This window comes from Aethina tumida, chromosome 2, assembly GCF_024364675.1.
Source record: "Aethina tumida isolate Nest 87 chromosome 2, icAetTumi1.1, whole genome shotgun sequence".
Classification (NCBI taxonomy): domain Eukaryota; kingdom Metazoa; phylum Arthropoda; class Insecta; order Coleoptera; family Nitidulidae; genus Aethina; species Aethina tumida.
Window position 1 is genome coordinate 17,097,400 of NC_065436.1, and position 15,797 is coordinate 17,113,196.

A 15,797-nucleotide genomic window follows, 5' to 3' on the forward strand; every position below is an offset into this window, starting at 1 on the left:
AACGCTAACGAATTCATGGCAGAGGGACATGTAGCCATAAACTGCACGAATTGATTTCGTTGTCAACATAAGATAATTGCATTTTGTGTGAAATTTAGTTATGCCATTTATCTCGACACAAAGGATGTAATTTGTATGATGATAATTAATTTAGGAGTGGTATTCTCATTTAATGGTTGAATAAACTTCTATGTATATGGTTTATTCTCATACAAACGAACTTGTGGATTGCTACCTGAATACCTGTTTTTGAATAAGGCAAAATCACAAAACACCTGATAAAAGCAAAAAGCTGAATAAGCCATAATATATTATAAATTATTTATTTATTTTCAAGTAAATGTAATTTTATATAAAATAACTTTAATCTTAATTATGTACTACAATTATTATAAAATAAGTTGAATTTTACATAGTTCATCATTAATTCATTGGGGGGGACTATGTTTTGTCAGGTGAATATGTAGAAAGTAATAAAAAATGACACTAAAAGGAAGATATACATTTTATTTTGCATTGCCGCGGAAAGTTGAACAAGAATGGAAATATAAATCAACAAAAATATGGGATGGCAATGTAATATTTAAACCTCGGTGTTTTTTTACTATTTACTGCACTTTCCCCCAGTGTCGTAAACTGCTGAAAATACTACACTCGGTTTTAGGCGACTAAACAAAATTGGATTGTGTCCTGAATTTGTGGGTTTACACATGATTAAAAAATATATATTTTTGTAAAGTATTTAATGTAAACATCTGTACTTACAGGACTGGTAAAAAATTCATTTTACATTGTTAATAAATAAATATATGTGTATACAAAATAACATTCTTAGAAATATTATAAACAAATATCAACAATTTACGTAGTTATTTTAAAATTTTTGACTTCCCGTTCCGTCGGGACCTAAACTTTTGGCCGCCTCAATTTCCGCTTGGGAGATGAATCCGGTACTTCTTCGATTCGAGAGTCTGTGCTTTGATCTTCGCTTCCTTTGGGTTTCGCTTTGATCGGCACTGCAACAATATATATTTGTATTAACTAATATTATAATATTTGGTCTACATCTGATATTTTTGTATTGTTAGACAAAATAAGTTACTCATGTGTGTAAAAAATTGCCTTTGATTTATGTCTCACACACGATTTAAGTCCGGTGATTGTTTGGGCCATGGTAAAACCGTAATTCCTTCGTTGGTCATCCAATTAGTCATAACACGCGAAAAGAACACGTTAAATAATTAATTTAAATATTGGGAAATGAAAACACGAACTAATTCTACATTTTTAACAAGAAAATCAACATAGAAGTTGTTCATTTTCAAATTTTGACAAAAGTCATTTTTCTCTTTAAGTCTGGAAATACCCAAAACAACCAACCAACCACTTTGGGACTGCCTGTATACAATCAAATCAATATAAACATTTAATTTCAGTGATCTTTTTATAATTTTACCAATTCACTGCATTCGTCCTTCAATTTATATTATTAAACTTATATTCTTGTATTGTTTATAACTGAATGAATTACTTACTTATTGTGATGCCTTAATTTTACATTTGCTGTATCATCATGATTGTAATCTTGTGGAAGACCATATTGTGCCGTCGTAGTACTCATTTTCTTGAAGTATAGCCTAAAAACGTTATAAACATTATCTTTATACAAATGATTGTAGATATACTAATTGTAAGAATGTTCTCGTTTGAAATAATTATGCCAATTATCTAAATTAGTTTACTAATTTTCAACGCAAAGTTGTAAAATATATGACTTTATCTATTGATTTATATAGCGGTACTTTTGTGTCTAGATAATAATTCTTATCTTACCAAACAGGGTGTTAGCTTGTTTGAAAAAAATTGTAAATTGTATGTAAAATCACAGTATATAGTCGTGTACTTAAATTGTACGTTGTTTATAAAACGTCTAAAGTTGACATTTGACACATTGTATTTAAAAAATATATAGACTAAAACCTATTGAATTAGACAAAAGGTAAATAATCACGTGGATTGTATATGTGGAATTGAGAATTCTCTTTCAATACAAATCTATGATTTCCCATTTTTACAAAACATTATAAAATGACAGTGACAGGTTATGTTTTGATGTTTGATCTTTGGCTTATTTGTTCTTTTTCTTTCTTTAAAAACATCACATAAGACACCAACATTGTTATAGATCGGTTGTTTTAAATTTTTAAGCAATAAAAATATCTCTAGTCTAAAACATCAAAACCACTCGTGTATAAAAATATAATTTATATTCTATGGAAATAAAAATTAAAAACTTGTACTCACTAGTACTTTCACATATTACACATCACTGTAGAAACAATTTTGTCGAGATTCGATATACTTTGCTAATTTTACTGAGATAAGATATGATATTGATTATGAGTGATTACTGTAACTGAAAATAAATTATGAAAAACGAAAGAGCAAATAAATTACGGTCAGGAAATATTTAAACAGTCAACAAAAAATATCATGTTATTTTAGGTACTGGAAAATTAATACATATGTGTCTAAACCTATATATTTTATATATAGTGTACATTTATTATATTTAAAGATGAGTAAAGTAAAATAAATATAATGATATGATAAGATTTATTTAATTTTATTTCTATATGATTTTTATCTTGACGATTTTTAAAACAAAATATGTATGTATGACATGTGTAACCACATATTTGTATTATTTATCTTGTATATATTACAAATTTTACGGTAGTTCATGTTAAGAATAATTATATATTAATATATACACATTAACCAGGTGAATTTAATTTACTAAATTATACATAATTTTAAACTCAGGCATGGTAAAAGTGGGAATAAATTACAAAATGGGTTTACCGAGGAAGATACAGTTATGTTAATATTTGTTATGAATCAGTACATATGGACGACACATAAATATTCTAAGAAGAAAGATTCCTATGAAAGGTGAGGTAATTACCATTTAGTGGTTTACCAAATATTTTATGTAGGTACAGGTTATTAATAAATTTAACAAAGTTTGTTAAATTCAATAATTAATGTCTGAGAATATGCTGGAGAAAATAAATAATATTAATGCACGCCCCGGTACAGATAACATGTAATACCCCACTTTCTTTACTTAACATAAGTGCATTTGCTCATCACTTTCTAGATTTTAATAAAGTGCATCTAACTTTAGAGACAAATAAACAAATTAACGTTGCCCAAATGTGTTTAAGCTGTACCACAAGTAAAAAAAAAGATTGGTTAGGTTTCGTAAGCAAATTTACCTGCCCTTAGATGAAATCGGTGAAAGTCAATGTCGGAACATTGATTCTGTACTCCTTAACATGTGGTTTAAAAAAATCGAAGAAAGTAATCGAACATCAAGATTGTTTCTTAACGTAACACACACAAGGAACTTTCATTTTCAATGATCGAAAATAATGAGTCAACTACAGAAACAACGGCTGGTAGTAGGCCGGTGTTTCCGTATATGATCACCTCAAATGACTGTTGTGCATACATGTTTTTCATTCAATGCTGTTCTACAACAATCAATGCTAGCTATTTTCAATGTTACCATTTTAAGGTGACGGTAGTCATCTTATATTATGTACAGGGTAACTGTGATTTATTTAAATTTTACGTTGTTATGTGAAGGAGAGCAGACATTACCGTTGCTTCAATGTTTTTGTTGCCGTGATTGTTTTGAAATTTTCTCCAATTCTATATAATTATAATATACTATAAAAATATGTTATGTCACTATAAGAAAATTAAAATATAATTTGGTCATGATTGCCAACCTAAGTTGTCTTGCTAATTTCGTTAGTGAAAGTTTTTGATGAATTACCTTTTATGTGTTATGTTAATCATCATATTAAATTAGTTCAAATAAAAAAATTTTTAATAATTATGAATGCAGACCTTTTTTAACTCTCGAAATATTCAAGACCAGTTTACGTGGACATGTCAGATCCCCAAATATAGCGATTCTGTTTTTGAAATGACACAATCATACGAATAACCTACTTCAAAGTACAACTGTTTTTTCGTTGTAATTAAAAGTTGGTACAAGCAATTTTGTTGTACATGTTTCAACATTTGAAAACTCAAATTTTTTACTAATTAATCCATATAAAACTGTATATGGATTGTTCTAGAACAAAAAAAAATAATTGCTTGTTTCCACTACTGTTTAAAATAGTTTGTACCTTGTAAAGTAGTAACTGAATTTTTATTTTTTTGTTTATTTATATCTCCCTAACATTAATAATCTTTATGGATCATAATATTTAATTTTCACAGCGATCTTCATTGTTTTTATTACGCCAACAAAATTATTCATTCATACAAATGCTGATTTTGATTAATTTGTAGAATTTATATAGTTTATTAAACATAGCTAATAAACCCTTATTAGATTAACTCCGAATCTTATTTTTACCTTTACGATTGAGGCTTTTCATATCACAACGAACAAAGTTGTGAATACTAATAAGATAAAATAAATAAAAACTAAATTTCATTTATCAAAATAATATTAAACAAGTTTTATATATGAACATAAAATTACAAATTAATTCGAGAACAGTTAAAAATAAATTAAAAAATCAAAACACAATTTTATAATATAATGTTCGAAGTATTACAATTTATAAAAATCATAATAATATTTAAAATAATATTTTTCAGGTTAAAAATTTTCAATTTAATTCTATATTAGATCCCGTTAAAGAAAATTGCCGTACAAAATATTAAAACAAACCAAAATAATCATTTAACCAGTGTTTAAAACTTTTTTCTAATTAGATACTTTGATTTTGATTATTTATTAATGACTTAATTGTCGGTAAAATTTCAAATTTTCAATAAATATTTATGTTTTAGGCCCTAATCTCATGTTTTATAAGTGATAATAAATAATAACGGAGAATAAAACTTATATATTTATCCACCCACAATATAATTACATGAATATGTATGTAACTCAAATTTTTAGTAATTAATTCATATAAAACCTCTATATGGATTGTTTTAGCACAAATATGATTGGTTTGAAAAAAATAATTGTGTTTCCACTACTCTTTAAAATATTTTGTAGTTACTGAATTTTTATTTTTTGTTTATTTGTATCTCCCTAAAATTAATAATCTTTATGGATCATAATATGTAATTTTCACTGCGATCTTCATTGTTTTTATTACGCCGACAAATTTATTCATTCATACCAATGCTGATTTTGATAAGTTTATAGAATTTACGTAGTTTATTAAACATTGCTAATAAACCCTTATTATATTAACTCCAGATCCTACTTTTACCTTTACGATCGAGGCTTTTCATATCACAGCGAACAATGTTATGAATACTAATAAGATAAAATAAATAAAAACTAAATTTCATTAATCAAAGTAAAATTAAACAACCTTTATATATGAACATAAAATTTCAAATTAATTTGAGAACAGTCAAAAATAAATTAAAAAAAAACAAAAGTCAATTTTATAATAATGTTAGAAGTACAATTTCCAATAATTATAATATTTAAAATAATAATTTTAAGGTTTAAAATTTTCAATTTAATTCTATATCAGTTTCAGTTACAAAAATATTAAAACAAACCAAAATAATCATTTCTGAAACTTTTATATTAATTAGATACTCTGATCTTGATACGCACTATTTTATTTATTAATGACTTAATTATCAATAGAATTTCAAATTTTCAATAAATATTTATATTTTAGGCCCTAAACTCATGTTTTATAAGTGGTAATAAATAATAACGAAGAATAGAACTTATATATTTACCCACACACAATTATAAATAAAATAAAATTAAACAAGCTATATATATATGAACATAAAACTTCAAATTAATTTGAGAACACTCAAAAATAAATTAAAAAAATCTAATCTCAATTTTATAATAATGTTGAAAGTAGTACAATTTCCAATAATCATCTAATCACAATAATATTTAAAATAATAATTTTAAGGTTAAACATTTTCAATATCAATTCCATTTAGAGGGTCATACAAAAATATTAAAACAAACCAAAATAATCTTTTAATCAGCGTCTGATACTTTTATCTTAATTTGGTACTCCGATCTGATACGCAGTATTTTATTTATTAATGAGCTAATTATCAGTAAAATTTAATATTTTTACAAAATATTTATATTTTAGACCGTAATCTCATTTTTTATAAGCGGAAAAAAATAGCAAAGAATAAAACTTATATTTATCCATTCACAATATTTTTACATGGGTATGTATGTAAATACTTATGTAACATATACACATATAACTATAGTTTACTTATATTGCCATTAATTTGTAATAAAAAATACTACAGTATAATATATATTTTGTAAATAAAATAGTAATAATAAAAATATATTATTACTTACCAATTTTAGGATGATCAAAACTAAACTAAACTGTACTAACATTTGATAAATGCTTCCATGTTGATTATCAGATACAATTTTTTAAAAATTTATCAGATAACGTGTTTATTACGTTTTCTCAAAGTAAAATGTAAACTTTACAATTTTATTTTTTGAAGGTTTAAGTTTAGTCGAGGCACATTTTTTTGTATTGAATATTTTAAATTATCAATGATGTGATCCTACAACCAGACATAAAGTAAGTAATAAAATATGGCATGAAAAAGAGTAAAACAATTCAAAAATTATTATTTACGTACACATCAATATGTATTTATATTCGCAATTTATTTATAATGTATTATTTTCTATTCAATTATTTCTATTTGTTAACAATATATTTGTCGATGTTATTAATAGTCACATAATATTTATCAACATATATTTATTGTTTAAGACATCAATAATAAAATATTAATTATTAATTAACTTATCAAGGATATTAATTGTAGTGTAATTGTTAACAACATGTTAAATATTACTTTTTGGATTTCTTGAATTTTAATATTAGTGGTATTTTGGGTCCCTATATACAAGTACGTATTTATTTATAATATATTATTGTAATATTGTGTATGATTAAGTAATAATATTAAAAAAATCATACGCCACTGTTAACGAATTGCCTTACGTCTAATGAACTTTCTTTAAATTGCCGCCCGCTTTCATTTTACAGTTATTTATGATAGATGATGTCAGAACGAAAGTTTTTAAAGTGAACCAGAAAACGGCAAATCATGCGAATTATAATGTCATCATTCAGATCCAGGAACTAAAGTTTTATGACAATCAGAAAAAGGCAATATTACGTATAAAATAAGTGTGGAATTGTTAATTACTTATTTTTTAAATATAAAATTAAATCACATTAAGTTTATAGCACCGGTGCTTCTGCATGTAAATTTGTTCGAAAATTTTGGTAATATAACCAGGGCCTTGCGGAGAAGTCTAAAAACTTCTTTCCAAATGTTTGGAAAAGACATTAACACGTATTCGTTCAATGTCATTAACATAAATGTGCAAAGTTGCAGGGATTCTTGAACTACTAACAATAAAAGATGGTTTTTCTTCATGTAGGGCAGGAAATAAACTTCCAACTGGAGAAAACAAGTGTGTAGTAAAATATTATAAAATTAGTACTTGCAGAAGATATACAAATGATACGTGTTTTTATTAACTTTATTATGTTTAATTAAATTATTGCTACACGCATGTGTTAATTTATATTAATTAAATCCTACTTTCAATATTAATAACAATATTTTTATCGTAATTTTCACTCTAATTATTTTTAAAGAAATGTTGTATTGTTTAATTTACATGCAACTAAATAACTTTTTGATAAAAATATTGTCATAATATAATATAACATCAAAAAAAGTTTTTCCATTTAACTGTGAAATAAGTCCAGATTTTAAAATAGTTAGAAACATTTGGTTTTGAACATTTCACACGTTACAATTTTCCCACAAGTAAACAGTTTTACGGTAAAATTTGTTTGTGTCAAGTTGTAATAGTAATGACCTATTAGAATTACTTATGTAATACATACATTGTATATCCTTTGGTTGTAGTTTAATTAACGTGCATGAGTTGGTGTTACAAATATCGATTTTGTAATTGATAAATATGCATCAGTTCATTCGGCCAGATGTTAATATTTAATAAAATTAACGACCTCAATAATCTTTGCGAATAATTATTTATTCAGTGAAACTTCCCCAACTCGCATCTGACTCCTAAAAAAAATCTAGTTATAGAAATTAAAATAAAGGAACATAAAAAGTATTGAGAATTTTTTGTGTTATACACTTTCACGTTTTCTTTTCTGGGAAATCCTCCTGAGTCTTAAGATTTAATTTTTTCTTGTGTTGATATATGAATTTTTCAATTATTCTGGGAAATCCCCCGAAATATTTTTAATGTACTACAGTGTTAATGTTGCCTAAGCATGTTTTGTCCTGTCCGTGCCAATCTGCATACATCAGTCCCATAGAAAACCTCAAGGATCACGTTTACAATCAAATTCGACATAAAATTGTTACAAATTTAAATGAACCTAATTCAGAAATTCAAGAAACTTAAAGTAATTTGTCGTATGTTATATTTGGAAAAATTATAAAACATAAAAGATGTGTGTTATACAAAGTGTTAATGTTAAATAAGTAACACAAAATTAATTATTAAAAAGCTATTTCAAAATTAAAGAAACTAAATTTATATTCAGTTAACACAAAAATATGTGTAATATTTTATAGAATTTGAATTTATAATTGTGTATAGAACGACAACAGTAATATTATTTTAACAGTTCACTTTAAATAAGATAGCTAAAATATTTAACGTTTTAAAGAGAGTATTTCACAATTTCCACCTTTTCCTTTATAGGAATTAAATTCCTCAAAAGTTTTACCTTTTCAATTTTAAGAATAAATTTCTTTTAAAATTAGTTTATATATTTTGCTATCACCACTTTATTAAGTTATCGTAAAAATACTCATTCTAGTTATAGAAATTCGACGATCAATATATCACAGGTATTTAGATAGGTATTTTAATGTGAAAATGAGTTTTAAAATTAATTAGACGAATAATATGAGATTGACTCAAATAAAAAAATTTCTAAAAAGAATAATTACTAAAATTTTTGAGTTAATTAAATTATAAAAAAGAAGAATTAATTATTTAAATAGGAAATTTATTTTCAAAATTTTTGAAGTGTGACATTTAATATGAAAATGTCATTATAAAAAATATTAAAGTAACTTAAAAGTCAGCGATTAAATACAATTTTTTAAATTTCTTCTTATGTAACCTGGTATTTAGAATAACCCTGAAATTTTCAAATTTTTCGAAGTGTGTCATTTAATATGAAAAGGTAATTATAAAAAATACTAAAGAAACTTAAAAGTCAATGATTAAATACAATTATTTTAGTTTGTTCTTGTGTAAATACCACACATTTACCCTTTATAAGTATTTTATGGGCACAACATTTAAAGTTTCATCAATTAAAACTACATGTCCTTATTATTTTGCTCACACTAATTTGTACATTTTATAAAATGATAAAAACACACAAGCCTATAAGTACATACTACCCCCAGATAACAGTTTTTTGTGCCTAAAGATCCTAGTTGCCAATTCAATGTGTAATTTCGAATAAATTTAGACAAATTGTAACTCAGGGGCATTTTCAACTTTATTTATTTATTTTATATAAGTGTCGTATGTTATATTTGGAAAAAATTATAAAACATAAAAGATGTGTGTTATACAAAGTGTTAATGTTAAATAAGTAACACAAAATTAATTATTAAAAAGCTATTTCAAAATTAAAGAAACTAAATTTATATTCAGTTAACACAAAAATATGTGTAATATTTTATAGAATTTGAATTTATAATTGTGTATAGAACGACAACAGTAATATTATTTTAACAGTTCACTTTAAATAAGATAGCTAAAATATTTAACGTTTTAAAGAGAGTATTTCACAATTTCCACCTTTTCCTTTATAGGAATTAAATTCCTCAAAAGTTTTACCTTTTCAATTTTAAGAATAAATTTCTTTTAAAATTAGTTTATATATTTTGCTATCACCACTTTATTAAGTTATCGTAAAAATACTCATTCTAGTTATAGAAATTCGACGATCAATATATCACAGATATTTAGATAGGTATTTTAATGTGAAAATGAGTTTTAAAATTAATTAGACGAATAATATGAGATTGACTCAAATAAAAAAATTTCTAAAAAGAATAATTACTAAAATTTTTGAGTTAATTAAATTATAAAAAAGAAGAATTAATTATTTAAATAGGAAATTTATTTTCAAAATTTTTGAAGTGTGACATTTAATATGAAAATGTCATAAAAAATATTAAAGTAACTTAAAAGTCAACGATTAAACACAATTTCTTAAATTTCTTCTTATGTAACCTGGTATTTAGAATAACCCTGAAATTTTCAAATTTTTCGAAGTGTGTCATTTGATATGAAAATGTCATTATAAAAAATACTAAAGTAATTTAAAAGTCATTTCACAAAATAATAAAAACGTACAAGCCGATTCAAACATGCTACCCCCAGACAACAGTTTTTTTGTGTATAAAGGTCCCAGTTGCCAATTTAATGTATAATTTCGAATAAACTTAGGCAAATTGTAACTCAGGGGCATTTCCAACTTATTTCATATATATGTCCCTATTATTTTTGATATGATAATTTCTTAGGGGGAATTTTTTAATGTATTGTGCCTCCAGTATATATTAGAAAATATGCAAAATAAAAATAATATAATTTTATTGTTATTAAATTAATATCAGTTAAAGTCAATAAGTCAAAAAGTCATTGATTTAATAGTTCAGAACTTAAGATAAGTATTTTATCAAATAAAATGACGTAACGATGATCCTATAATGTTTTCAATTTAATGACACCTCTAATTTAATGTGACAACAGATCACCATTGATAAATTAGTCATTTCTTTGTGTAAGTAACAACTGCTTCCAAAAAACCACCCTCCCAACTAACAACCATCAAACAAAATAATTATTTTAGGCAGTGTAGGTGCGCTGTCTATCATCATAAAAAAATATTCGGTGTAGGGTTATCAACATAGCGGTAAATGCACATCGTCACGTGTAGAACGGAGCCAATCAAACCCAGACCTGTGGCTTTCGAATCTTCCATCTCCGGACCACCGCACACGAGAAACAAGGCTAGCCGGCGGTGACGTCGCGTTTGTAGCGTGGCATAGTCTCGTGGCAGTTGCTTACTTCATTCACTCAGTCCGGAACCAGCTCTAGAGCCGTACGTTTACGCTATTGGCCGGAGTAGTAATAATAATAGTAAAAATAAATAAAATTATGAAGTGCGCGTTCGGTGTTCTGTTCGCCCTCATGTTGGCGGTCGCCAATTGCGACAACAAAGACGAATTTAAAATTGATGTGATTAGCAAACCGGAAGTATGTGAGGTCAAGACGAAAAACGGTGACATGTTGACGATGCACTACACCGGCACACTTACGGACGGCACGAAATTCGACTCTAGGTGAGTGACTCGAAGCCGAAACGTCCAATCAAAACTTTGCCGGCGACTTAAATTGCTCCTTAAACTCGCGGGAGTGTCGTAACTTTTTTTTTTTTTTGAAAAACGTCCGTTCCCCGGACGTTTTCCTCGGCGATTTGCACGTCCGTGCGACAAGTTTATTTTGCGTCGCCTTCAAGAAAGTAAACGCGTGAAATAAATTTTATGTGGAAGCGAAATGTGGGTTAATGTAACGGTAAAGTCTGCGAATTTCGTTATAAAGTAGCAACAATGGACTGACACTGGCGCGTCTCCGCTTTACATGTAATTAACAGCGCCTTTAATGAAGTACGTAATTGTCTAATGATTCGTAAAAGGAACGGCTCGAACTAGTTAAGCTGGATTCGAACGGCTCAGGTTACTTAGAAATGAAAGGGAATTAAGAAGATCAACTGGCAATTCTTTCCGCTGACCTTAGTTAGATACTTTAGCCTGATTATTATCGGTTTTGTCTTGGATCTCAGCTTTCAGTGACGTAAAATCAATTTTTTTTTATATAATCAAAGTATTTTTTTTGTTAAATCGAGTTTTTACAATGTCTAACAGTAATGTTGTATATAATAAAACCAACAAGTTTAAATAATAAATATTTTATAATTGACTAATTAAATATAAGATATTTTAAAATTATATAAATCATTTTAAAATTATTGGTGTCCTTCATTAAAACACTGACAGAAGTCCAATAGGATAAAATAAAATAATAAAAATGTTTAAATTGATTTCTATCATCACATGAAAATCTCAAAACGTTAAATTTCTTGTTTAAAACATGTAATTCAATTTATTTTGTGGATAGTGAGTCGAAAACAAAGAATATTATCAGGATGTCAACAAAATATAAATTTTTATATCAAATATTTATTTTTAATAAGTACTTTAGGACAATGACATTTTTGTCGGAACACTGAAAAACAAATATGATAGATTAGCGACTGTTAATCTGTCTTTTTAGTTGGATTAAAACACTAAATTCACAATAATACGCTTTATTACAACAAACGTACTTTAACCCTCGACATCTAAAGCTTGACTGCCCGGTTCATTCTTAAAAACTGCCCCGATTATCAAATATAAACAAGCATCGGTCCATCGGTGAAGATGATGACGTAAGCTAACAAATATATTATACACTTTTAATTTTTATTTGAAGAAGTGCTGAATATCTGATATATATATATATATATATATATATATATATATATATATATATATATATATATATATATATGTTTATTTGAATTTTATTATTCATTTAAAACTTTTCGAAATAGCATTGTCGTATTTTTATTAGAATATCAGTAAAATTAATTATTTAGACGATTATAAAAAATAGATATTTAAGTCAATGATTAATTACAACTTTTTTAAATTGTTCTTATGTAACGTCGTGTTTATAATAACTCCCAAATTTTCAAAATTTTTGAAGTGTGACATTTAAAATGAAAATGGCATTATAAAAAATATTAAAATAACTCAAAAATCAGGTAACTATTTTAATATGAAAATGAGTTTTAAAATTAATTAGATGAATAATTTGTTTATAAAAAATATGAGACTGACACAATTAAAAAAAATCTAAAAATTACTTGAATTTTTTGGATTAATTAAATTATAAAAAAGAAAAATTAATTATTTAAATAGGAAATTTATTTTCAAAACTTTCGAATTATGACATTTGATATGAAAAAATACTAAAAAAACTCAAAAATCAGTTATTTAAGTAGGTGTTTTAATATGAAAATGAGTTTTAAAATTAATGAGATTAATAATTTGTTTATAAAAAATATGAGACTGACACAAATAAAAAAAAATTACAAAAAAATAATTAATTGATTTTTTTTTAGGTTAATTAAATTATAAAAAAGAAGAATTAATTAAATTAGGAATAATTTGTTTGTAAAAAATATGAGAGTGACATAAAATAAAAAAAATTCTAAAAGAATTAATTAATTAAATAGGAAATTTATTTTCAAAATTTCGAAGTGTGACATTTGATATGAAAATGTCATTATAAAAAATACTGAAGTAACTTAAAAGTCAGTGACTAAATACAATTTTTTTAATTTGTTCTTGTGTAACCTGGTATATAGAATAAACCGATAATTTTCGAAGTATGACATTTAATATGAAAATGTCATTATAAAAAATACTAAATATGATATGAAAATGAGTTTTAAAATTAATTAGATGAATAATTTGTTTGTAAAAAATATGAAACTGACACAAAACAATAAAAAAATTCAAAAAAGTATAATCATTTGAATTTTTTTGGGTTAATTAAATTGTAAAAATGGAGAAGAATTAATTATATAAATAGAAAAAAACATACATTAATTAATTTATATTATTTAAACAAAGTCTGGGATTCACAAATATTTTAATACATTAAAATATATGTACTAAAAATTATTGAATTAATTAGTTAATATTTAGTTAATAAGATTTGGAAAATATGGAATTAAAATCAAAAGATTATTTGTAAAATGTATTTGATTTTTTTGGGTAAAATTAAATTATAAAAAAAAAGTTTATTCTTTAAATTAGAAAAGGAATTTAAGTTATTTAATAAATCAATATTAAAAACTAAATACATTACACATATTCAAATAATTAATAAAAAAGTTTTCAAATAAGTGTCGGCGATATTATACTGTTGAAAGAGTATTTAAATACTTTAACTTTTTCAAAGAGTCTTCAAAAGTGCATTGGACTCATTGACATAAAATTAACCGGAAATTGCGGTTCGTATCATCTTGTTCTAACAGAAATGTAAGCTAATTCTAATTAGCATGTGGTCAAATATATATTTTATATGTGACAGAGCTTTATTATTAGTTTGTTTTTTTGAGTTTAATAAATATATTTTAAATACTAAAGATTACTTTAATATCAAAAGATTTAAAAGTCATTGGATAGTGCATAGGTCTGATTTTTGTAAAGTTATACGGAAATTTTAGTCTGTATCATCTTGTTCCAAAGGGAATTTAATCGAATTCTAATTAGCATTTGATCAAATATTATTCAATATGAAAATGTCGCTAATGTTGGCTGTGTTTTATTAAAATATCAGTTTATATTTGAGTTATTTATTTAATAAAGAGATTTTAAATATTAAACTCGTCACATATTACTCACCCTATTTTCAAATTATTCATAAAATATCGGGTAATTTTGAAATCAGGGTCGATGTTATTATGCACTTGAAACCATATTTAACTATAACTTTAACTTTTCTAAATCGTTTTAAAACATACATTTTCATTAACTTAGCCAGACATTGCGGTCTGTTAATACAGAAGATAATTCTTGCTTTCTTAAATCTAAAGTAATTCTAATCAGGATTTCATTAGATTTAGAATGATCTAAAGTTGTAAAAAACAGTATTTACTACAATTCTTAACTGTTTTAAATTGACTTAAAAAGTGCTTTGGACTCATTTTCGTAAAGTTAACCGGAAATCCCGGACCATATCATCTCGTTCTAAAATCGACCTAAACTAATTCCAAGTAAAATTGATACACCCAGCTACAAAATGTAATATGTTAATATAAAAATTAAAATAATTTATTCTACTTTCAGTGGCTCTTACTTTTGGCTAATTAACGTAAAACATCTGGCGAGTCTAATGTTTATCCAGGCGAATTACAGACTTTCATTAAAGAATTTAAGTTAATTATATTTAACTTAATTAACTTACTGATATTTATTTTGTGAACTTTTACGTAATTATACGTCTTGGTGAATTTTATAATTTTCTTATCTCCCAAAATTATATTGTGTATTGAAAATAGCATTTGGGGAAAGTGGGTATTTTCAATTATTATTGACTTTCCATTTATTAATTTATTATGTATGTGGGAGTCTATTATTCAGTATATAAATATACAGTTCTCCGTTGAACACACTTTTCCCATCACAGATATGCAGAATATAAATTAACAAATACTCAAAATACGGTTGTATCGGGGTTTTACATAGATAAATAAATTCATGGTGGTTCGATACAATATAACTGAAATTTTAAGCACCGTTATACATAAACCCGTTAATTATTCGAATTTGGTTTTTCGAATTCTACTGCTGAACTAGAAGGAGTCATGGTTACCAATTCGCTTGTTTTAATGTTGCTTTAAATAATTATTTATGCTAAATTTGCATCACACACACAGAATTAATAAATTGGTGCTAACAGGATGAGACCGGGTTCATTGTATGATAACGGGACTCAACCATTTTTTTTTTTCGTG

At 25.4% G+C, this 15,797-nt stretch overlaps 1 protein-coding gene and 1 long non-coding RNA gene across 4 annotated transcripts in view; one reads left to right on the forward strand and one right to left on the reverse strand.

Moving 5' to 3' along the window:
- Positions 1-726: 726 nt before the first annotated feature.
- LOC126264691 (uncharacterized) lies at positions 727-3,451 on the reverse strand. Of its 2 annotated transcripts, none has more exons than XR_007547360.1 (3): positions 3,282-3,451; positions 1,536-1,637; positions 727-1,016 (listed from the first exon to the last, which is right to left on the reverse strand). It is a non-coding gene; the product is annotated as an uncharacterized LOC126264691 (long non-coding RNA). The 2 variants fall into 2 exon arrangements; XR_007547359.1 differs by lacking the exon at positions 3,282-3,451 and adding an exon at positions 1,834-1,947.
- A 7,746-nt stretch (positions 3,452-11,197) lies between these two features.
- LOC109606628 (FK506-binding protein 2) overlaps positions 11,198-15,797 on the forward strand; it is a 61,652-nt gene continuing 57,052 nt past the window's right edge. Inside the window, exon 1 of one of the 2 annotated variants that reach the window (XM_049963663.1) lies at positions 11,198-11,511. In XM_049963663.1, coding sequence (XP_049819620.1) covers positions 11,327-11,511 — 185 coding nt within the window. In that variant the 5' untranslated portion in view covers positions 11,198-11,326. The remainder of the gene's footprint in view (positions 11,512-15,797) is intronic. The other variant, XM_049963664.1, reaches the window with a different exon arrangement.